General features: G+C 38.8%; 1 protein-coding gene across 3 annotated transcripts in view; it reads left to right on the top strand.

The window, feature by feature from the left end:
• The window catches only part of foxj3 (forkhead box J3), a 98,231-nt gene that overhangs the window by 31,810 nt on the left and 41,752 nt on the right, over window positions 1–24,669 (top strand). For all 3 annotated transcript variants that reach the window (XM_051912348.1, XM_051912347.1, XM_051912346.1), the window contains exon 2: window positions 3,536–3,971. In XM_051912348.1, the coding sequence (XP_051768308.1) occupies window positions 3,651–3,971 (321 nt within the window). In that variant the 5' untranslated portion in view covers window positions 3,536–3,650. The remainder of the gene's footprint in view (window positions 1–3,535; window positions 3,972–24,669) is intronic.

Genomic DNA, 24,669 nt, shown 5'->3' with positions numbered 1-24,669 from the left:
ACCATCCCCCCGACGGGGCCTTCTCCACCGCAAGTCTGCTTACTAATCCACACATCCATGTACACACACAAGTTTGCTTGCGTTTGTTCCGTAAAGTAAATATTTATTGTTCACACTTTGACTCATAGAAACGGCGTCTGAGAGAGCATACGGTGTGCCAAAGCAATTAACGTTCTCTTTTAACACTGTGATCGGATGATACTGAGTTTTGGAAGGAGATTACTCACGAGTAATTGTCATCTTTGAATTACAGTACGATCGTATTTGCCTTTTGTATGTTTTACCTTGGGATTTCTCAAATATTGCTAAATGCTAACCGATAACATGATGAATATTAGAATATTTAACCATATTAGTAATTTGTTGTGGATTTTTAATTAACCACAAAGTAGGCAAAGTTTTATTGGCTGATAATTATATGACCGCCACTCGTTCGCTTTTATTTTTATTTCATTTCTATTTTCAATTTTCTTTTTAATTTTAGTTTTAGGAATTTTGTTAAATGCTTTAGTCATTTTATTTGTTTATATTTACTTCAGTTTTTGGAATTTTAGTACTTAAACTTGTTTTATTGCACTTATTTTATTTCAGTTTTTCACCTAATATATTAATGTAATATTTATTTTATTTTAGTTCAGCTTTTCAATAATGATAATGATTTTTCATAGTTTATTTTTAGTTCACCTAAAACATTTAACCTTATGTCTTCTGTGTTGTAAATAGTATATTATTTTGATTCCAACAAAGTATTTTCAAAGCACTGGCATGCATTTGTTGAAATCAATTCCTAGGGGTTTACTGGCATTAGTAGGCTGAACTGCCTAACTCTGTAGATGTGTGTGTTATGGCCACCAGCCATATCCCTTTTTCGTGCCATCAATGCATGCTCTTCTGCAGAGTGGGGTCTGTAACTGAGTCATCTGTACAGGTGCCACTGTTAATGAGGGGAGATGCTTACTGCATTTTACTGCCTGGCACTGCAGAGGTGTGCTAATTAACACAGCAGCACTCCTGAGTGTGGAGCATTTCTCCATGATGTGCATGGAGTCAAAATGGCAGCAGCCTTGTAGCAAAGTAGGTGATGCTTGAGACCTGAACCCTTATCTGCAGATTTCATCATTCAGAGTCATTGCAGGGATACTTTTGTGGTTTGTGGGATGGTGATGTGAATATTAAGTGCACAGAAAGCCTCATTCTGCATGCATCATTTAGCATTTTTGTACTGTATTAGTTTATTAGTCACAGCCTTAAAATACTTTGTGCATTATGCACATGTGGCATGAGCAGCCTCACAAATATTAAAATATTCATCGCAAGTCCAAATTAACATTTAATCAGCTGTTTTGTTATAAGAATTGTAATGTATAAGTGTTTAAAAGTTCACCTGAAGTATATTATCATTGTTTTGGTCAACTTGTGTCTTCACTGTTTTTTTGTTTTGGTCAACAACGGTGTGTCCACCATTTTTTGGCTTAGTAGTTAAAGGGTTAGTTCACCCAAAAATGCCACAATTTCGTCTCTCCCCTGCCATTCTTCTATGCAGTTGACGTTGAAGACACGTTGCAGAGCTTCTGTGTTCTACGTCAGAACACCGGCTCATTATTGGCAGACGATGTTCATGTGAGCATCACGGCGCGTGTGTGGTGCTGACAAAAGAGCCGGCCAATGACTCAGCGTTCTAACGTAGAACATGGAAGCTCTGCAACGTGTCTTAAACGTCAACTGCATAGAAGAATGACGGGAGAGACAAAATTGTTGAATAAACTCGTTATTTTTGTTTTGTTTTTGCGCACAAAAAGTATTCTTGCCGCTTCATAACATTAAGGTTAAACCACTGTAGTCACGTTGACTATTTTAACGATGTCTTTACTACTTTTCTGGGTCTTGAATGTGGTAATTTCATTGCTTTCTATGGGAGATAAAAAAAAAAAAAAAAAAAACTCTTGGATTTCATCAGAAATATCTTAATTTGTGTTCCGAAGATGAACAAAGGTCTTGCGGGTTTGGAACGACATTAGTAATTAATGACAGAAATTTCATGTTTGGATGAACTAACCCTTTAAATGGTTCTCATGTAGTCATATCTAAGGTCATAAAAGTTGCATTCATTATGAAAAAAATAAACAAAATTCTGTTTAAAATAGTTGTACATGACATTAGCATGTCACCACCGGAAATTAATAAGATTTATAGACTTTGAAAACCTATAGATACTGGCTAACCTTACGTTTACGTTATGCATTTGACAGACAGGCTTATCCAAAAGCATGATTAGGCTATATAGTTTTACCATTAAGTGCTTATTTGCCTTACCTTTTTATATGTTTTTGCTGCTATCTGCCTGGCATTGCTCGTGGGATGTTTTGATGGTTGCCTGTTAGTTGCAACATGCAGTGGTTTCAGTTTGTCGATGCAGTCTATGTGAAAATCAGATTGGATGCATGAGAAACTGAGTCCACTGTGCATAGATTTGATTTAATTTAATTAACAAGCGCCCAAAGGCACTCATTTCCTGCATGTGAATGACGAAGATGCTAAATTTGAACTTTAAGTTTGCACTTCATACAGCTGGATCAGAGGGTTCCATCCTCATGCTGGAAAAATCTTTTAAGTTAGAGGGTCATGACTCACCTTTATGGAAATGACAGAATGATGAAAAAAAGTGTCTGTCACAGAACTGGCCTCTCAGACATCTCATTTATCAGATTTCAGAGGCTCGTGCTCGCTTTCCGCCATTCCAGAGGAATTTCAATGAGGGCGTCTCTTTCGGTTCCCGAGAGAACCGGGGAGGTATTTTTAAACTGAGGTTCGTCTGAATAATATGTGGGATATTCCCTCCCCTGGTGCCTTTTTTCTAGTCGTGTTGTCATTTTCACCATAAGACGTTCTATAGCGTGTGGAGGGATTATGTACCTATGCGACAGGACGAGCCTCGCGTGTCTGCTGCTATTTTAAACCGGAAAGGGCAGTGTGCCTAAAACACAAGGTTGTTTGTGGGTGTAGGGTGCAGCCGCAGACGGGAATAAGAGCCCGTGCCGCACAGCGAGGACGACTCTGAGGCCTGTTTACATCGCAGACGAGATGGGGAGGGGGAAGGGTAGAGTGAGATAGAAAGGGTTACGCTACCCTTAGGAGAATTGGAATTTCTTGTGAACCAATCCCCCATTTGGCTGGCAGTTGTGAAAACAATTCCGCAGCATTTACTCAGTTTGCGGCTCGGATTACTGTTGTGTGAGTCAGCTGCAGGGTGCAGGCCGGAGGTAGGAGGTGGGCCAGACGGCTTGGCCGGCCTGAGCAGCTCAGTGTTCTTTTTTTTTTTTTTTTTTTTTTTTTGGGTTTGTCTGCAGATCAGCGTCTGTTCTGGAGCTGCTCTCCAAAGAGAAATGCTGCCTGTTTGAATGTGCTAATTAAAATGACATTGGTTCCAGCTGGAGTGGTTCTAACTATTGAAGTGTCGGCGTGCTTCAGAAGTGAACGCTCATATCCTGACAGTGTCAGGCAATATAATGATCCCCTCTCTTGCTCTTCTCCACAGGTTTCGTTTTTGAGTGACGCTGACAAAAACAGTGATCTGAGGGAGCCCCTTCGTTCTCACCGCAACGGATCGTCACCCCTCCTTCGCCGCAGCCGCCGACACTCGACCTGCCACCATGACGTCGGAGCTGGAGAGCAGCTTGACCTCCATGGACTGGCTGCCGCAGCTGACCATGCGGGCGGCCATTCAGAAAGCGGACGCCCAGAACGCTCACGGGCCGGGCATGGCTAAGAAGAGCGCCCTGCTGGACCCCAACACCACACTGGACCAGGAAGAGGTGCAGCAGCACAAGGACGGCAAACCGCCATACAGCTACGCCAGCCTCATCACGTTCGCCATCAACAGCTCGCCAAAGAAGAAAATGACACTGAGCGAGATCTACCAGTGGATCTGTGACAATTTCCCCTATTACAGGGAAGCCGGCAGCGGGTGGAAGGTAAGGGGCGAAGCGCTGACAGTAAGCGTCAGTTAATTTGTCATTATTTGCTTTCTGCCCGTCAGAGACATTTGCATGCACACGAGTGACGTCCCTCCACTTAAATTCAATCAGTGTACCAAATCAGCCCTGAATTTAGTCAGAGGAGACTGCCAAGGTTAATGTGTGAAATTATTCTCATTTCTTATGCTGTCAAGGTTTTTTTTCCTGCCTTTCCTCGCCAAACATTTCGAAAAATATCAAAGCAACAGCCACGCTGCTATTTTGCAAAGCGCCGTTCGGATCTGTTTATGACCATTAATATTTGACACAGTATCTTGTCTCTCTAGACACAAGAAAATAAAGGCTCTTTTTGCAGACACAAGTGTGAGAAGGAAGTGTGTTGATATTCACCCAGCCAGATCCAGCCACACAAGCCATAGAGGAAAAAACTCCCTTTCATGGCTTGTATTATTCATGCCAGATGCCTTGATAGAAGTCCATTATGTTGGAGAGAGCCATTGCTGTGTCACCATCTCAAGGAGCATATGATATACAGAGATGAAGCCGTGCTGATTGCCTTTTAAAGAGCGGAGATGGAAATTGATATTAGAATGAGCTTTCCAATCAGTTGACATTTATTGGCAATAGAATTGGTAGCACAGCTTTATTGCAGACAGACAAGATGTATGCGGTTCATATCCGTTCGAGACACGGCCCTGTTTGCGCTTGCATGTGTGTCTATCTGTTGGTGAGCATATTTTCACACCCACCACCCTCTTTTGCTCTTCTGTGAAACAGATATTTATGTCCGTGTAGATACGAGAGCAACACATGATTTTGCAAGTTTAAAAATCACCTTAAAATATGTTTATAGATGCAGTTTTTACTTGATAACTGTAATCAAAATAACAAATCAAACATGTGGCTTTATAAACTCCCAGCCCTATTGTTGTCTGTGGATTATAGAGCAGGAGAGTTTCTGCATATTTATCAATCCTGTTTCTTTAAGTTTTCTTCACTCCAGAAGCGTAATGCTTTTTGTGTTTGCCGATATCTTAGGTGAGTTTGAGGGTCAGTGTGGTGCTTTCACTCCTTTAAAACTAACCTCTTTATTCTCTTGCTAGAAACATGCTCACACTTTGTCCATGGTACCTGGAAAGATGGCTCCAAGTTAAATTGCTTGCTAGCATCCGTAATGCCTTTTGTGACATCAGCCCGTCTTTTTTCTCTCCCCTCCCCCCCCGGTACACATTTTGCACAGTGGACAGACATAACAAATGGATTTCTGCGTTTTTCACTGAATTCACTGAAGTCGCTGTACAAGGTTGCTGCCCTGACACGTTTACCGGGAGACGGCTTTCTATTTTGCTAGAATGTAGCCTTTTTTCAAAAGCCTCGTGGAAAGAGGCGACCCACCGCTGTTCTCAATGATGGCCATTAATTGCCACATTCCATCTCTATATCATGTATTGTTACAGCTATTATATTAAAGATCTAGCAGCCTATCAGTTTACAAAGGTAATATACATTCTGTAGTGTGTTAGCGTTCGTTTAAACTAAGGAATGACAAGTTTGATAATTGTATGTGGTTCTGTTTCTTTTGTTATTTATGTAAATCTATATGATTTCATAGTTGAAACCAAATGCCGGCCAGTCTCTGTGAAAGTGCTATGCGTTTAGATGCATAGTGTGAGACAGACCGAGGTGCTTCTACTATGTGATGTGGAAAATGGCTTTCAGGATATTGCAGCAGAAACGCATCTCATAGGTGGAAAGAGTGTGTACTGATGGGAAAACAGAGCTATGGAGTTGGTGTTAAGAATTGTATAACAGCAATACGAGTGTTGCTTTTAATAGGCAGGAGAGCGTGAATCTCACTCCGACCGGCGTCGACTATTATTTTAGAGAGATCCTTTGTCTCTGAAGTGCGCGCTGCTATATTTGTGAGTTTGCACATATACCGAGCGTGGCTGGGGTGAATGTAGGTCTGTGTGCAGTCATCGCCCTCCATCTCTCCACAACCCCCCTGAGATGTCGGCAGCAGGAATTTACGACCCAGCGCACGCACACGTCTGTTCTCTATGATAATTCTAGCTGTGCTGGAGAGATGAGACTGGGCTAATCCAGGCGGCGGCAACTCATTTAGTCATCTCAATAGAACTCCATTAGCCAACGCTTTTAAGAAATATCAATAAGTGCTGTCAATAAGAATAGATAATTCATCAAGGTCAAAAAATATTAATGCAGTATTAGGGGAGACAGATATGCAGTTTGAGATTAATTTTAGCACATTCAGTAGGATTGTCACCAAGGTAGGAAATTAACTTTTTTTTTTTTTTTTTTTTGCCCACAAGCCACAGTGACTGGTGAAATACAGAATTTTACCAGCCACTTGCTTTGTTTTTAGTTCAAATATATAAAATAAGTCACTGATGTGAAATTGAACAGATTATTTTTATTTTATAAGAACTTTTCCTTTTTACATTTACACTGTTTTTGGCTTTGTAAGTGGACATTTTTGGATTTTATAAGCTATAGCAGTATGCAGGACTTCTCTTATACACTACCAGTCAAAAGTTTGGGATTTTTTTTTTTTTTTTTTTAAATAAATACTTTTATTAAATTTGTCAAAAGTGACAGTAAAGACATTTATAATATTAATAAAGGTTTCTATTTCAATTAACTAGCCTTATTTTGAGCTATTTATCAAAGAATCCTAAAAATTGTATCACAGTTTACACAAAACTGTTTTTAACAATGATAATAATAAGAAATGTTTGAGCACCAAATCAGCATATGTATTTTAGGAGTATCATGTGACACTGAAGACTGAAACCTTTAAGGTGTGCAAGTGGTGTTTATTTATTTGTTTGAGTTTATTTTGTTTAATTTCATTTTAAATTCTGTTTACGTTCACCTTAAACAAACTGAAAAAGACTTTTTTAATATATGTATGTATGTATGTATGGGTACTTTCGTCGGTACCCGTACTTTTGAAATCCCTAGTCTAGGGGTTTTTTCTATTTGTGAGGAGCAATGTTTTTGAATGCTGAAGTTTATACAATATAGCTCTTTTTTTAGTATACCACTGTTCGAAGTCATTTATTGCAGGCAATTCCACAGTGGTTTGAAATAAAGATCAAATTCCTGTGTATGATTTGTTTTAAACAATCCATTATTTCTGCCTTGGAACAGCAGGGTGGTGTTCAATTATGTAGCCACTACACAGATTCAAGATATTGCTTAGACTGTCACCACAAGAAATAATCCTCTATCGCTATTGAAAGCTCTTATGTAATACACTCGTCTTTGTCCGGTTCTCATAATGCCAAGTTATCTGCATGCAAGCTACCTCAGTGTAAAGAGCAAATGAGATTAATTTGCCATCTATCAGGTTGAGAGGCTCACTGTTCTCTGTCAAACCCACTTGTCACTGATGATATGTTTAATGCTATCAAGAAGATGCTTAGCACCCGGTCACCCTCTGAGTTTATGCATTTGACACCGAAAATTGCGTCTGGTGAAGCAAAAGCCATCGCAACCCACCTGATCCAAGCGTTCCAGCATCCTCATCCCGTTTGACCTCAGAGCACTTATGTAGAAGCTATAACAGAGTGCAACCAGGCTAAACCTCAGTTTAAAAGCATTAAATGTATGGATGTTAGAGGATTATGGAGGACCTGAGCCACACGAAAGCTCTTGTTATCCTCTGAGAATTTTCAATCTCTGTTTACACAACAGGTTTGTAATCCGGCCACAGAGCAGGCCGTAATCTGATCAGGCACTCTGAAAACGTGCGGCGCTAGCAGATGTGACAGCACGGCCTGCTTATGATGGCTTTGCCACGACTGCTTCTCCTCAGAATACACAATGCGGTTCTGCCATTTTCTCGCCTAATTGCTCCCTTATGATTTACCAATAGTGCTTGGGGAAGGCCGGGTGACTTTTCAGGTCATCGCTCTTCCCACTTTTGAACCCCAAGTCTGAATCTCATTGTGACTGCTCGTCTGATGCGCCGCCGAAAATCCAGAGCAGTTTTCGCATCTTAACCAGTTTAAATATGTTTGAAATGTTTGTTCTTGAATCTCTGCTGTCGCTACTGGCATGATATTCTCCCGTTTCAACACCTGCATGCAGGCGAAAAAGTGTGCAAATGCTTAATTCCTCACAAACGGCGTAGCCGTTGACACTCCAAAGCTGTTTTGGCCTGCGCGAATGGATAAATGCAATAGGCGAGTTTGAGTCTTGCCCTGTTTAAAAACGCTGTTGGCTCTTGTGGAGTGTCCGAACCTTCTTCTTTGATCTCATTATGAAATGCAAATGCTCACCAACCTAAACAGATCAAAGGTTGCACCCGCTGCTGGGCAGCCGACATAATAATGGAAGCCAGGGGCGATTGACCGTTTTTTCCCTAATAAGTGATTTGGGGGACTGCTTCACCACCCCAGGGCGTTATTTACTTGCAAGCCGGGAACACTATCTCTTAAGAAACTAAACAGCCCAAATCCCAGCTCCCCTTGCTTTTATTTAAATGTGGAAGCACAGGTATTGCACTCGTCCTATCTCTCGACTCAGGCTTGGTATGCTGGGTTTGGAATATTAAGATGTAAAATTGCTTCAGTGCACTCTGATTCTCAGTTTAATCCTCCAGCCAGGATCATTATGCGGTCAGGCGTTTCATTTTTAAACGGCCTCCTGATATTTTTTTTTCTTTTTTTCAAGACTTTTTCTAAAAATACAGTCACATTCAGTACATCAGATTTGAAAATCTAATACGCAATTATTGGGCCTGTGTTGTTGCGTATATTTAGCATGCAGCCTCTCTCTATATCTCTCTGTTTTTAATTGTGGCAGTAGCAGAAGTGGCTGTGTCGGTGGTGGGAGTGGTGGTGATTCATGCCGTAGCCAGTTTGATCCTGCTGTGTGGCTGGCTCTCGTGTCAGGAAGCTCCCGCCTGGCCGCCCGCCCACCAGCCTCACCTTGCCCCATCCCACTCATACCCTGCCGCTCACAGAGTAGGTGGGCAGAAAGCGTAGCGGCTCACCAGGTGGAGCTGGCAGAGAGGGCACTCGCTACACCTCACAAAGCACAGAGTTGACTTTGGCAAAGCTTGTGGAAGAGATTGACATCTTGAAGACTAACCAGTGTTGCTGTAACCAGGCATGATCTTTTCTTTGTGTTTTTTAAAAAGGGAATGCACTGCTTTTGAGTACTTCAGTACTTGGCAGATTGATCAGACGACTAGTTGAATACTCTATATAGGGCTGCACAATTAATCGAATTTCTAATCGCGATTACGGATACCACGATTTCGTAATCGTTCGAAGACGCGATTACAAGGAAAAATATCCACTTACATTATTCTGCATGTTTAATAGGTGTGTTATGAGCATGTCACGTTGTGAGAGGCAAATCACGACTACTTCAGAATGTAAAAGGTCTAACCCAGCATAAAAGGAGCTACCAGTGACGTAGGTGTATGCTGATATGCCGAACGCACGCAAAACATCAGCACCCGCCATTTTTAAAAGGCCGTGTACACAGCCTATATGTTTACTCCACGAACTAACTCTACAAACATGGTAAACAGTGATAGGTGGACCTCTAAAACCGCACGCTTAGGAGAAAATCCAGGGCGACTTTGATTAGACCAGGTGAAACATGATTATGTATTTCTGCTAAGCTAGCGACACTGGGCATTAACCACACGGACACGGCAAAAGCTAATACTGTTTCATATACTGTCTACTTTCTTTGTATAACAGTTCTATCTAATAACGTATTAGACAGGACTGTTAAACAGATCGTAAACTAATGAAAACTGAGAATGCGAGCACTGTGTGCTCAGGATCTGTCTGAACTGTTCTCAGCGCCGTCAAAATAAAAGTAACAACAACAAGCGCAGTTTACGTCACTGCAGGCTCTAGGGGAACATTAGTTCTCGGGGAACCACGCTTGTGGTAAAAACCCCTATTATTATACCATGCGTATGTTGACTTTTTGTTATTATTATTTAAAGAAGAAACCAAACCAATATATAGTTGACATTTGAGGTTTAATGCTATAAAAAAAACAATAAAAAATTGTGTTTTCAGATATTTGATAATTCAGATAATTGTGTTTCTTTATTTTTATACAAAAATATGGCATGCAGTTGCTTCAAGCAATTGTATAAAGCTATTCAATACATCATTCAATGTAAATTGTGATAATCGTAATTAATAATCGCAATTACAATTTCAAGGGAATAATCGACAATTATGATTTTTGTCATAATTGTGCAGCCCTAACTCTATAGGAGAGATTGTTAGTCTCTGTACACTACCGTTTGGGGTTAAGATTGTTTTAATGTTTTATTTAGAAAAAAAATCTTATATTTCTGTTTCATTTAGTTGCATGTCATGTGTATACACCCTTTAAAAAGCCTTGCCATACCGTGGAGTCTGGACTAGAAGTTGCAAATTGCTGCCCCCCCCTCAAACCAAAAAGAAAATCGCCCCATTGTGATGCAGTTGCATGTGGTTGCTGCTCTGATTGGTATTAAATGTTTTGAACAGTTTTGAAATGTTTTGAAAAATAATTAAGTTGCATTATTAATGCAATTTCACAATTAGTAACTGCTGTTACTTTTGAGTAGTCATGCCCATGATTATTTTAAAAGTACAATGCAATTATATATTGTAAGCATTTACAGACAGCAAGAAGCCCATGATCCCTACTCTCCATGTAGGTGTATACTTCACTCACCAAACATCAATCATTTGTCCTTCATTGATTGATTCGACCCCATCTACAGTGATAATGAGGCCTGTTACACAAAGTCAATACCTGACATGGAACATTTAATGCTGGGTGAACTTAGGTGAAATGTCGGCCTATTTAACTTTTCTTACTGCTTGTATAATAGCAGCTACCTTTCCATCAGACACTTAGGGGTTAAAAGTAGTTAAATATTCTGTACTGCTTTGTGTTTTATAGCTAAAAAGAGAAAAAAATTTATTAAAAGTTGGCCCAATAAGCTCTGTGCTTTATTTTTATTATGTATTCACTGCTTCGGTAAGAAATTCAAAGACATGCTTTATTTTGAATATAGTCACTCCTCGTACCTTATTGCCCAACTTCCTGTTTTCATATTTCCGTATGCGTATGTTTTTCCCTCCTCCCCACATAAGTTAATTACCGTCTTCTGCTTAAGATACTTGTTTTTGCTTTCTCCGTAAACCATTTTATAAATAAATAAATAAAAAAATCGTCAGCATGGTTAACATGCCAGCCTTTAAACAAGTCAGCAGCTTCCTTCATTCTGGCGAGGATGCCCAGCTCTTTATTAATTGAGGCTGGGATGACCTGAACATGGCCTCTCATCGCTGCTGTGATTTGGCCCCAAGAGAGAGGCGCTGAGCCATGATGAATTTGCGCATGCTATAAATAGAGTTTGGTCCTTGGAATCCGCCTTTCTACTCCGAATCAACTCTCTGAAATCTGCTTAAGCTGGAGTTGGACTGTCTGTCGCTGCCGCAGGCATTATACAAAGAAGGGAAAAAATGAAATTGTAATTTTCATAAATGGTTGTGCACTTTACTTTGAAAAAGACTTTCTTCGTCCCTGATTTTTAATGAATTGCGTGTGATGGATTCTCCTCTTCTCTCTTCTAGACCTCCTAGGTCATTCTTTTGAGATAATGAATTGTGTCTATAATTAAAGTAGTCCGGTGTTCCTATAGAGCTGTTATTCAATGGAAATGCAGTTTTTTTTTTTTTTTTTTGCATTTCAGATGTTATAGAGTCAATAGCCACTTTTCCACCGTCGGGCCGAACAGTTCTTAGAATGGTAAGGAAGGGTTCTAGTTGTATTTCCACTTGAGCCTGGCACGGCACGATTACAAACCGTTCTCTGCCCGGAATCGTGCTGGTAGAATCCGTGAGGTGACGCCACTCAGGATTGGTCACTTGTCTGTTGCCTGGCTACCAGTTTCTCTGTAGCTGGCTAAGCACTATATTTGAGTGACGTAAGCGCTCATCCTCCATAATGTAGTCATTATTTACATCTCATATCATCAGTAAACCATTGCATTACCAAGGCAACGGCTGATGCTTTTGTATTACATTCCAAAGAACGGCCGTTATCAGCCCCACAGTGGGAAATGAAACCAAAACCGTACCAGCTGGCCCGGATCATCACGGAATGGAATGGTTACGCAATGAAAACCGTTTGACTCGACAGTGGGAAAAGCAGCTAATTATCTATAATTAAAATAGTCCGGTGTTCCTATAGAACTATTACAGTATATGATGGAAACGCAAATAGTTTTTTACATTTCAGATGTTATAGATTCAATGACATAATGCTTCATTTTGTACTTATTAAATTATTCAAAAATAAATTAATGCAATTTATACATACCTGCACACATATAAATTAATGCATTTTATACAGACCTGCACACACCTCTTCTAAGATTTCAACTTAAGGTTGTTTTTTTTTTTTTATATTATTATTTCTGTATAAAATTGTTTATATGTCAAGTTGGTACAACTCAATGAGCTAATCTCATGTTAATCTTAAGTACATCTAGAGTAACAATGCATCCTTCATATCTCCAAAAAATCTTTAGTTTTATCGTATTTATAAAAGATAGATACCCTAAACTGAGTCTTTCCGAAAAAAGCCGAGCTCCTGGAGGCGTGCCTGCCGTCAGTGCTGTGGGCGGAGCTAAAGAGTCATGAGCGCGCGCAGCTTTTGTGTAGAGATCGTCAGCTAGCTGCGACATCATTATAAATACAAAGGGAACAAAAACATTCATGGTGTTTACATTTTATGCACTTGCGCGCCGATTGCCAACAAAACACAGACATCTGATGCAGCTTTACTCACCACCCACGATCTGCAAATCCAGCGCCGAACTGGGACTTGTTTACAAAGTATTCATCACCGAAATCCTGGGAACAAACAAACACACGTGCACAACTCCGTTGCTGCCCCGGAAAAACAAACTTCATCCACTGTTCCCTTAACGCTGGGTTCTTTGGGAAGCTGAAAAAGGTAATCTTTCCCTCACAACCGAAAACGCACTCCTTTGGTGACAGGAGCTGCGTCTCATTTCGGAGGCTGCATCCTTCGAAGATCGCATTTGAAGGCTGAATACTTCAACAAGGATGTCATATTTAAGAAAAATAACCATAATAAAATTGACTGATATTTATTGTGAGGTGTAAAATACTGTAATTTCTTTCTTACGTTGCAATCTAAGGCTTATTTTTCTTAAATGAGACTGCCTCGATGATGTATGCAGCCTTCAAAAGGTGCAGCCCCTGAATTAGGACACAGCCATTGTTGAAAAATCTCTCGGCTTCCGTATCCCGAACGAAATGCGTTGATGGGCGTGGGCGTGCTCTTGCTTTGGGTGATGTGTGTGTGCACGCTTATCAGGGAGAAGTGTCTATACAAGGAATTCCGCTCTCTTTTTACGTCATACAGGCCATGCTCGGGGAAAAAAAAAAAAAAAACTCCGAAACCAGAAGTAGTGTATTTGGCACAGAAATACTCCGTCATACGTCCAACTCGTGTTTTGAAACTTTGGCCATGTTTAGTATGAGAATGCAACTCTTTAACAGTGTAAACAAGTCAGAATGCATGAAATAGCATTACCCCCCCCCCCCCCCCCCCCCCCCCCCCCCCCCCCCCTAAGTTGTTTTTTGTTTTTAATTTCCACATCAAAATACAAATTCTAAGAATTTGGTACACAAGTATTTAAAAAGACAGAGAAACTCATATATCACTGGCACTATATCCTGTCTTTCTGTCTACTTGTATTTGTGAATGAGGAGAGAAAATGTGTCTCTGTTAATGTAAACAGTTGAGTATGAAGACCAAGTGTAATGGCAGCTTGAGTTAGCTGACGTTAAGGTTTGCGTGAGGAGTACCTCTTCCAGAACACTGGCAAATGCAGAACAGTCATACACAATAGTACTTGGGTTTTGAAGTAATTATCCATAAGCTGCTCAGTTACTTTGCTTTCTCTTTAGCAAACCTGACCCTTCTTGTCAAGTCTTTTTTGAAGACACAAATTTAAAGATTAAGAAGGCCTGCCAAGCCATTACCAGTACAATGTTGAGTTTTAACAATAGGAAATGTGCCATGGCAGAAATGTTTCATCTCATTTTATGCCCATCTGACATGGTTTTAGCAGGCAGGAGCTGCAGACAGAATGGCACCATGTGTGTGGTGTCACTGAGGATATGGCACGCTGCCCAGGGACTTCACATAGAGCTCCCACATCGAAAATATCATTGAGCTCCATGCTTTTACTATCTGGGTTTTGGGTGACTTTGGTTTGTCTGTGCTGGTAGCTGAGAAGGCCAGGACTTTGAGGTCTAATGAGTTAGACCGGGCTTTTTTGATCCCGTGCCTGCTCTCCCCCTTTGACTTAAATTCCCGCTAGGAAACAGCAGAAATTGCAAGATCTCCGCTTCAAAGCAATATGTGTCTTTTGGATTATTTATTTCATTTTTGCCAGAAACCCAATTTCTGTAATCATCTCGAGATTAGAAAATTCACTTCACATGCCTGGTATCATCATTAGTTTGTCACTACAGTATTTGTGTATCCACAGGCACTATGTCCTTACAGAATTTACCCTTTACTCAGGAGAGGAGAATGACACTGCCTCCTAGCAGTGGAGCACAACCAATGATGGATGAGATGCCAGGAATCAACGCTGTCTTCCTGTCCCACAGCCATTGACAGGCAAAGCTCCAGCATCTTTGCATCACTCTGTATAATCCCAGGTCATAGCAGCCATGGATATGACACATTAATTCCTCACTCATGATTGCCTATTCATCAGTGTCAGTGCTTTCAATACACTTATTCCATCCTAATTTACTGAAGAAAACTTAAGGGGAGAATGCACATGCAGTAGCCCCAAAAATGTTTAGACACTGAAGTCACAATGAATTTCTGTGTTTGCATTATTAGATGATAAATCATGAAACCAAGTGGCATTTAAAGATGGCACAAGCACAGTTGTGTAGATGTATTGCTCATAATTAAAACATTCGAATACTTTATGTTTGTCAAACATTAATATAAGCCATCAATAGTTAATGTGATGAACTATACCTGTGTTAATCTAATAGGACACCTATGTGAATGTGAAGGAAAAAGACTTCAAACATCTACTAAAAAAATTACCCCGGGCCAGTGTCAGAATTTTTTTTTTTTTTTTTTTTTTGCCTAATATTTTTCCCTGAAACTATTAGTCTCTGAGATTTTAAGTGGGTCATTGACAAATAAGGTTTTAAAAAAACATAATGGAGATATAATTAATTTTGAAGTTTTATTAAATGTTAACAATGAGATTGCGGTTTTTATAATCAATTAACACTGCTTTTGTCAAGGTTTACAAGATGGAAAAAATGTCATCAAAAAAAGTCATTTGGTTTAACCAAAATTTTGGTTTTACCGAATGACGATATTTTCAAACAATGCTAACAGGCTGATATCTAGCTAGCTAGCAAAAGGACAATCAAACATTTTATATTTAGTACTAGTTTTTAAAATATTACAACATTTTCCATGTTTTATAGCGGTTGTACCGAATGACCTGATGTTTCGGGACATGCGTATGTGAAAGTGAAAACATTAATTTTTCCAATAGTTAAGAGAGACTCAGTTACTTTGCTTTATGACCATGTGGTCCTTTGCAGGTGGCTGAATGATGTCTCATCCTGTCACATGATATTGACCACATGACTTGATCCAAAATGGTCCCTCTATAGGTTACTCTGAATTGGTTACTCTGACATCAATGAAATTAATTTTTCCAGACATTCTTTTTCATAACAATGCAATGACTTCTACACATAATTTTAAGACCATTTTGCACTATGTTGATATATGATGTTATAAAATCATGCCAGAAAAAAAAAAAATCAATTTATTACATTTTAAGATATTTTAATCACAAATGAAATGGCTGTATTGGCCTTTGGACGGTTAAACCGAATGACCTTTTGACACTTCAGAATCTTTAAAATGCCTTTATATGTAGCAAAATATCATTAAAACCTTTTGGATTCAATAGAATAGATCTAGTTGTACTACCTTACATACTTTGGATGCCAAATCTTTGTTTTTTATTATTATTAAGGCCTTTGGACAAAAAAATTACCCGTCACGTCATTGACCCAAATACAGATACCCCAACTTATTTGGTCAATTCATTGTCTGCAGAAATATTAGACCTCCACTAGTTAGGCCAACAGTATTACAAGATATTGCAACACATCAGATGCAGATGCAATTTGGTTTGATATTTTATCGAATGGCAGTGATATACAGTTCTTTTTAAGTGTTCTTTAAGTGTCCAAAATACTTTTCATGGCCCTGAAAAGTCTTGATGAGATATACAGACAGGGTGTATATGCAGTCGTCTTTCTTTTCAAGGTGACGTGGGCTGCCTGTAGCAGTGAAGAGAGTCTGGTCAGCAGGCAGACTGGTGGGGGAAGAGAGAGACGGACAGAGCTACTGCTGCTGGTTGCCGCCCCTATAGCCTCTGTCCTCCTTATCAGGGCCAGCTGGCTGCAAGGCCACAACCTCTCACTGCCAACTAATTGCCTCTGAATTAGACAATTAATGTGGCCTTGTAGAGGGCTGGAGTGTCTGACTAGAGGGACGGTGGTGAGCAGAAGGGTACCCGGCCTTTCCTCACCTCAGCAATGTATTATTTATGGGTCGTTGTGCTTGACAGTTTTACATTAACTTTGCTAATGGACTCTATAGGAGGGTTGTGACTTTTGGATCTGTGTTAAGTTGAATACAAATGGGAAACGCAAGTAATTTTTGCCCCTTTCTTTGTCAAAGCGCAAAGAATGTGCTTTTTTGTTTTCTCGACTGCGGTTTAAAAGAGAGCATTGCCTGAAGGGAAAGTCAGCGTATGAGCTTCAGATGGATAAAGGTGTAAAAGACGGGTCCCTGTCCACCCTCGGCACCTTCCTTGCCGTGTCTGCCGTGCGCTTCTGTTGATTGATTGACTGCCTCTGTTGTGTGAGGGATTCTTGTGTCAGTCCGCAGTTATAGATGAATGCTGAGTTTCCCTTGGTTTGCCAAAACCGCCTCTCCGAAGTGTTTTTTAGCCTTTTCTTGGAAGCGTGCAGTGCCGTTGCACCACTGTTAGAGCCTCTAGCAGATCGATTTTGTTTTCAAAGAGCCTAATTGTCGGCATTGACTTGAACAGTTGTATTCCGTTGATCTGATCGTGCTGATTGTAGGCCACTAGCACAATGAAGTGTTCACATAACAGCCCCTGTCTTACAGTAGTGTGGAGAGATCGTGCTGCATTGTGCATATGGGAACTGGATGGTCACCTCTGCTCCCCTCATTAGCTCCATTGGCTGTAATAGTGGTTATTGACTGGATGAAGCTTTAAGCACCTGTAATATTAATGGCGGCTCTCGCAGCTGCGATGGATGAGTGCTGCGTTCGCTAGTGGTGCTGAGGACGCTCTTCTGTCGCCGCTTCATCAGCCACTTGTGCACTGCGGCCGTTCCAAACTCGAGGTTTGCTGGTGACCCTCACATATTCAGGCTTGCTCCCATTTTGTTAGCTTTTAAATGTAATAATCTAAAACACCAGTGAATATTTACGATTTTTTTTTTTTTTTTTTTTTTTTTTTTTTCACATTTGGAGCATACTAAAGTTGGAGATAAAATCAGATACAATGTGATATTGCAATACATTTGTCACGGTATGTAATTGGCATATTATTGGCATATTTTTTTTCTAGTTTTGACCCTTTATAATAATGTTCTTTATAATAATAATAATAATAATAGCAATTGTATTGATTATTATTTTTAAAATCATTTTTAAATTAATTATTAAACCTAATTTATTGATGGATTTTTTTTTTTTTTTCTCTTAACATCAGATATACACTACTTTTAAAAGGTTTGGTGTCAGTAGATTTTCTTTTGTTTTTTAGAAGAAAAGTAATACTTTATTAAACAAGAATGCAATAAATTAATGAAATGTGACAGTCTTTCTTAATGATTTAATGTTAAGACTTTTATAATGTTACAAAAGATTTATATTTCAAATAAATGCAGTTCTTTTGAACTTCATATTTATCAGAAGAATTCTTATTTTTTTCCACTGCTTCCATAAAAATATTAAGCAGCACAACTGGTTTCAACATTGATAATAATAAGAAATGTTTCTTGAGCACTTGAGCATTTCTGAAGGATCATGTGACTTTGAAGACTGGAGTAATGATGCCGAAAATCAGCTTTGCCATCACAGGAATGAATTACATTTAAAAAATAAAATAGAAAACAGTTATTTTAAGTTGTAATAATATTTCACAGTATTGTTGTTTTTACTGTATATTTGATCAAATAAATGCAGCCTCGGTGAGTACAAGAGATTTCTTTCAAAAAATGTTTTGGACAGTAGTGTATAAAGTCGGTATGGCAACACAGATTTACAATGCAGTGTCTGGATTCATATGGAGCGCATTTATGGTATTTTTAAGAACTTTTAAGGTATTATTGCAAAAAGCAATGCTTTTACATATTTAAAATGATCATCTAAGTGATGAACTGATCACGATTTTTCATGGCCTGTTCCGATTGCCGATTTAAAAAAAAAAAAATAATAATTTTTTTACAAACAAATGGGCCTATTCCAAATGCAAATTCACTCTCTGACAGTAGGTGGTGCTTTTGTAACAGCTGTGATAGTGTTTCCTTGGTTACCACTGTACACAAAGCAGCACTATAGGCATTATACAGGCATATATAGGCATTATACGTTTATACAGTCCGTGTTCAGCGTGTCCCATCTCCAGCCTGTTAACGTCCTGTTTACAGACTTCATAATATTTCCACACAAATGACATTTTGGGAAATTATTGCAGTGCAGTTTGTGTGCAAGTCCTGAACAGAGATTGGCCAAAAAAAAAAAAATGACCGGTTCCGATTGATGGCCGGTCGACTGGTCGACCAAAAGATGTTGAAGAATCAGGCTTCAATTCTTTGTCAGAGCCTAAGCAGCACAGTACATATTGCATCTTGACACCGGTCTTATGATAATGTTGTATTATGGATTTCCTGGAGGTTCTTACAGACAGCTAGATATAAGTCCTCATACTCTGCATGCATAAACAATTTGAATATGATTTTTAATAAACTGACCTTCTACCTGCAGCTACATATTTAATGTCTTCCCTCTGGTGAATCTCCAAATGTAACGTCACAACATGGACCCAAACCTAAATTAGTCTGTCGGCATTGGAATTTAAAGAATTTGTTTACTTATGTCCATTTTCAAATAGTTTGATATTCCTGACTGACTCTAGATAATTGAAATGTTCTTTTATCAGGGAAAATTCGTGAAAAACCAAATGGCATATCTAGATTTTTGCCGATTTCACTCATGATTTATCCATGTCTGTTTACATTTTGACAACGTAACCTGAATAATTTTGAATGTAATATAAATGTGTTTGTAATTGAGTTTATAGAAACAGCAGATTTTTGTTGTTGTTTTTATAGTTCTCAGCATGGCTGGACGATATGACCTCAAATCAAAATCTCGATTAATTTTAACATTTTACCTCGATTACGATTAATGAGTGATTATTTAGTTTTTGCCCTCATAGTTCACTGACAAGGTTTGTAAATATGCTTGACTATTAAAGGTGGGATATTTTTTCCTAATGAAACAGTGCTCTGACATGACATAGCTCACTTTCAGCAGTTATTTTATCTGCGATTCGTAACATTTTACAGATATCTGCTCGTTGTAAATCAGATACAGATAAATTAGCACAGTACCAGTACATTTATTAGAAGGCATTAATGAGAGAGCGATTGCATGTGTGAATTAGTCATACCGTCTCTCTATTAACTATGAAGCTGTGGGTTGTAATTAAGTAGTTACTTCAAAAGTAGGAAAATATATGCTGTTACTTTTAAGTTTCTAAGCTACTTTAGTAATAAATCACAGGACAGCGTTGACAGCGGATTTCTGTGCTTCTCTCTGTGCGCGCGATCTTCGTGATGTGCAAGCTACTGTCTGTATGAGTGTTCATGTGCCACAATGCATCAGCGCAGTAGCTCAATATAATAATACACATCCGATGGTCTAAAATCGCTTGAATGTCCAAACTGGCCTTAAAACACATACAATTGACAAAGTTTAGTGAAGACGCAAGTGAAAGTGATCTCACTTCGGGGCTCGTGCGCTGTCTGTGTGTGTTGACTCGGTCACAGTGTTTGAGTTCGCCTACGCTTTGCTTCCATGCTGCTGAGTGGATGGGGCAGAGTCACATGACTACACACGTGGTAGTATTTTTTTTAAAGGGGAAAGGGAAAAACTGAAATAACCGACATGGGAAAATTATGTCAGTTAGAGGTTCTGAATTTCGGTTTCGAATACTTTTTGATAAATCGTCCAGCCCTAGTTCTCAGCATAGTGTTATACATGCAAACTGTAAAATGTGTATGGCTGACCTTCAGGAAATCAAATTGTGGTTCTTGAAGTATAACAAGTCTTATGGTGAGAGGAAAGTGTTGTTTACTTATTATATATAAAATGATATATATATATAGTCTCTTTATTTAAAAAAAAAAGAACATGTAGTAAACAAACCTTAAAATACCGCAAATTGACTCCTGTTTGGACAGTCTGCTCACTAACTACTTGCAGTTTTAAATGCTGTTTGAAGCTACCCACAAACCAATTTCTCCCCCTAGCATTAATATCATCTGCACTCTGCCCAACTGTCTTCTCATTTTCTTCCTCGTAGCCCTGATTATAAAGGGACATCTCCTACGCAACTCCTTAACCCTGTGTTTTATCTGTTGGCATGGACCTAAATTATAACATTTAAAAGATTTTCCTTTCCACCAATCCGTGTGGCTCAAAACCACGGGATGAGACGTGAGGAAAGACAACAGCTCTACCTTCCGCTTCTATAATAGACGAGAAGAATGCACAAGTGTTTTAAACTCAGTATGCTCAGTATCTTCTACTTCACTCTCAGACAAACGCTGTTTTTTCCCTCTGTCTCTGTCTGACAGCAGTTTTGAGGCAGTGCTGAATAAGGCCCAAAGTGCCATTGTCAGAGGCTGTTGCAGGATGCCGCTCTGAGCCGGCTGATAATTAAGAGGAGGGCCTGACAAATGGCTCTCATCAGATCGCTCATCTGGAACTGAGAGCACACGAAGGCTTTCAGGGAGGATAAACCGGGAGACGTGTCTTTGCTTTGCAATCTTTCATAACCTTCTGTGGCTCCTCCGAGGAGAGTGGAGCAAAGAGCTCTCTCTTTAAAAACTCAACGCAGCTATGCCACACATAAGTGCCAAGTTCTCCCTATGCCTCGGTGAGATATTCCTGATTTTTACTGGGCTAATACACAATGGCTTTTATGTTTTATACCACCACAAGTTTGGGGTTAGCAGATTACTTACTTATTTGGAAAGGTTGTGGTGTAAAATTGTGTTGGGCTTTTGATTGTTAGATATTTCTCACCTCTTTTTCTGGCATAGCTTTTTTATTTTTATTGATGCATCAGTTGCAGCAAGCTGGATATTAATACCATTTTAAATAACTGTTTTCTGTTGTAATAGAAAAAAATCTTATATATTTTAAAATGTAATTTATTCCTGTGGTGGCAAATCTTTTCAGCAGCCATTAAGGCAGTCTTCAGTGTCACATGATCCTTCACATTCTATATATTTGATGCTCAAGTTACATTTCTTATTATTATCAGTATTGAAAACATTTGTGCTGCCAAGTGTTTTTGTGGAAACGTATTTTCGTGATACATATGTTTCTATTTATTTGAAATGGAAATCTTTTGTAATATTATAAATTTCTTTACTGTCATTAATTGAATGCATTATTGCTGAATAAAAGTAACTTTTCTGTTCCCAAACTTTTGAACAGTAGTGTATATGTGTAAGTTGGATTTTTAACATCCCACATTGTTGACATTCTCGCTCTGCACTTGTTTTGGGAGTATTTATTCAACTGTTTTGTCAGTGAACATATTCAGTGACTGTGCATCTGTAAAATTAGTAGTTGGTAGTAAGCCATTGTGTGACATAATGGGTCCATAACAGGACAAGACCATTAGCTTAACTCAGACCAGTGGAACAAAGATTGAACTTGAAAACTGGTCAAATGGATATGACGTTTTGCACATAGTACTGATTGACTTTGATTTTTCTCCTGTCATAGCACATTTCATAAAGACAAACAAGACTTTTCCCCAATTCTGCCAAACCTCAGGCTTTAATATCTCTGAAATTTGCTTTTCCATTTCTAATCTGCTAAAGTAATGAATGAGATTTTATAATATAATAATATAATATAAATTTCATTTCCGCGGTTGAAACACTGATTGAGCAATTACATGAGACATGATATGGATTTCTGTTGTCCTGTATCTTTTAACTTGCCTTCTGATGTTCATGCATGTTTCTATTGTGCTGTAACTATTAGTAAAGCGAAAGAGATGATCAGTTCACGTGCGCTTCGTGCTGCAGCTTTGCTTGATCTGCAACAGCGATCTGTCAGGCCACATTAAAAGTGCCAAAACAATATTTTGTGAACTGAGACATCACATTGTGGGTTTTTAATGTGATAGTTTTATATGTGAGTATTAGGACGGCACGATATTGGAAAAAAACGACCATGCGATATTTTGTTTTTCTGCGAGATATATAGATATATATACATTCACCAGATGACTTGAATAGGTCTATTTGGAAAGAATTAATCATTCTAGGATGATTTGGGTGATTTTTGTAGGTGAGTGAAAATAATGAACAAATTACAAGCATAGATAAATATAATAGAACAAAGACACAAATGAAATAAATGGTGCTTTATATTTCCCAGGAAAGTTTAAAAGTATTCAGGTACAGAAATTGAATAATTAAATGTAAAATACTGCATAGTCTCACTGTATAAATTAAACATAATTAATCTGTGTTAAAACAACAAAAGTGATTTTTCTCTTTGTCATTCACGATACCGAAAGCAGCAGAGGCTGCTGTCACTTTAAGACCGAATGCACGGTGCGGATCCAAAATACTGTTAAACATCCGGTTTTCTTTCTTTTTTTCGTTCACTTGAGCCATAATCAATTGTTTACGAGGATAGGCGATCTTTTACGTGCATTTTGACATTTTTTTTTTTTTTTGCGTGTATGTGTCCATTCAGGCACAAATAGATGCAGAAGAGAATGGCATTCGGTGTTCACATTCAGTCTACTTGGCTCTGTGTGTGTGCGCCTGTGCGCACATAAAACAGCCACATGGGCAGAAGACTTCTTTCGCTTCTTCGTGCGTTGAAATGGTTTAAAATCCCTTGAATGTTTCAACTGACAGGACCTAAAACACGTTCAAATGATAAACTTTAATTGTATGATAGTCAAACTTTGCAATTAATCAGAGAATCGCCTGCGTTTTGAACCGTGGCCTCTGGTCCATACGCATTAACGATCCCTATGCAAGACATTGCACATCCTGCGATGTGACTATCGCGGATGCACACATCGCGATTTCGATGCCAAAAAGATATATCGTGCAGCCCTAGTGAGTATCTAGCTGTAGTTTAGAAGGATATGTTTCTTTGTTTTGTCTACCAATGACTACAGAGCGGAAACAGTCAAGCTAATCCTCTGAATATCTTCTCTCTAAACCAGAGCCAACGAGCAAGGCAGGATTCAATGGAATTTGTCATTCTTCAAGGTTATTAGAAAATTAATAAAATTCTTTTTGTTGAGCTCTCAGCACTGAAGTATGAGCATGCCATGCTAAAAGTGCAGCTTTACAGAAAATTTGTTAAAATCTCCAGACAAGTGTTTTGACCTGTTAGTCAGAATTACACAAGTGAATTTCTCCCCAAAACATTTTAAATCCTTATTAGACGGTTTCTGTTTTAAATTGGATGCTGTTAAACTAAGGTAAGTACTGCAGCCTTGAACACATGTAGAAAATGATACAGAGGGTTTTTGAAATCTCCAGAGAGAGGTCAGGTCATATGAAATGGCTCAGGTCTTAAAGCTCTCTTTACTTTAAAAGCACCTTGGGTGACAAAGCCTGCCTAACTCAGGAAGCAAATCTGAATGAATAGTCATCCTTTGTCTCTTTTTGAACCCTGGACACAGGCTCTAACGGGTTTTTTTTTTTCTATTGAAAACTTTTCAGTTTAGTTTGCAAAGTGTCTACACTCTTATGTAGAGGAGAAAGTCCATTTGGAAGGCTTTCATTGCCACTTTCACCTCTTTTTAAATAAGAGGATCATGCAGCCAGACTCAAGATGCTTAAAGAGGTTATTAAGGCTATTTATTTATTCCATCAACACTCCTGTGTCTTTCAAAGAAATACAGAGACTTGCACCTGATATTTGACGCAGTCACAGGCTCTGTCCTCAAGGTTTCCTAAATTGGATTTTTTTTTTTTTTTTTTTTTTTTTTACTAATGTGGTCAAGATGAAAAATATTCCCAAAAAGAGCCAGTGCCATCATCTGCATGCATTGTCTAGTATCTGTTCAGGGCTCACTTACCACGGTACTCATGTATTATTAGTCTTATAAATTAACATACTTTACATGAAAGATGGGTTTAATTTAAACTCTGAATTAGTCAGTTCCCCAAGGTGTTATATTACTTTGTACAGCATCTGCAAATTTTAATTATCG

The sequence above is a fragment of the Ctenopharyngodon idella genome, chromosome 11, assembly GCF_019924925.1.
Source record: "Ctenopharyngodon idella isolate HZGC_01 chromosome 11, HZGC01, whole genome shotgun sequence".
Classification (NCBI taxonomy): domain Eukaryota; kingdom Metazoa; phylum Chordata; class Actinopteri; order Cypriniformes; family Xenocyprididae; genus Ctenopharyngodon; species Ctenopharyngodon idella.
The sequence above is the reverse complement of the archived record's forward strand: the minus strand, read 5'-3'. Positions and strand labels throughout refer to the sequence as shown.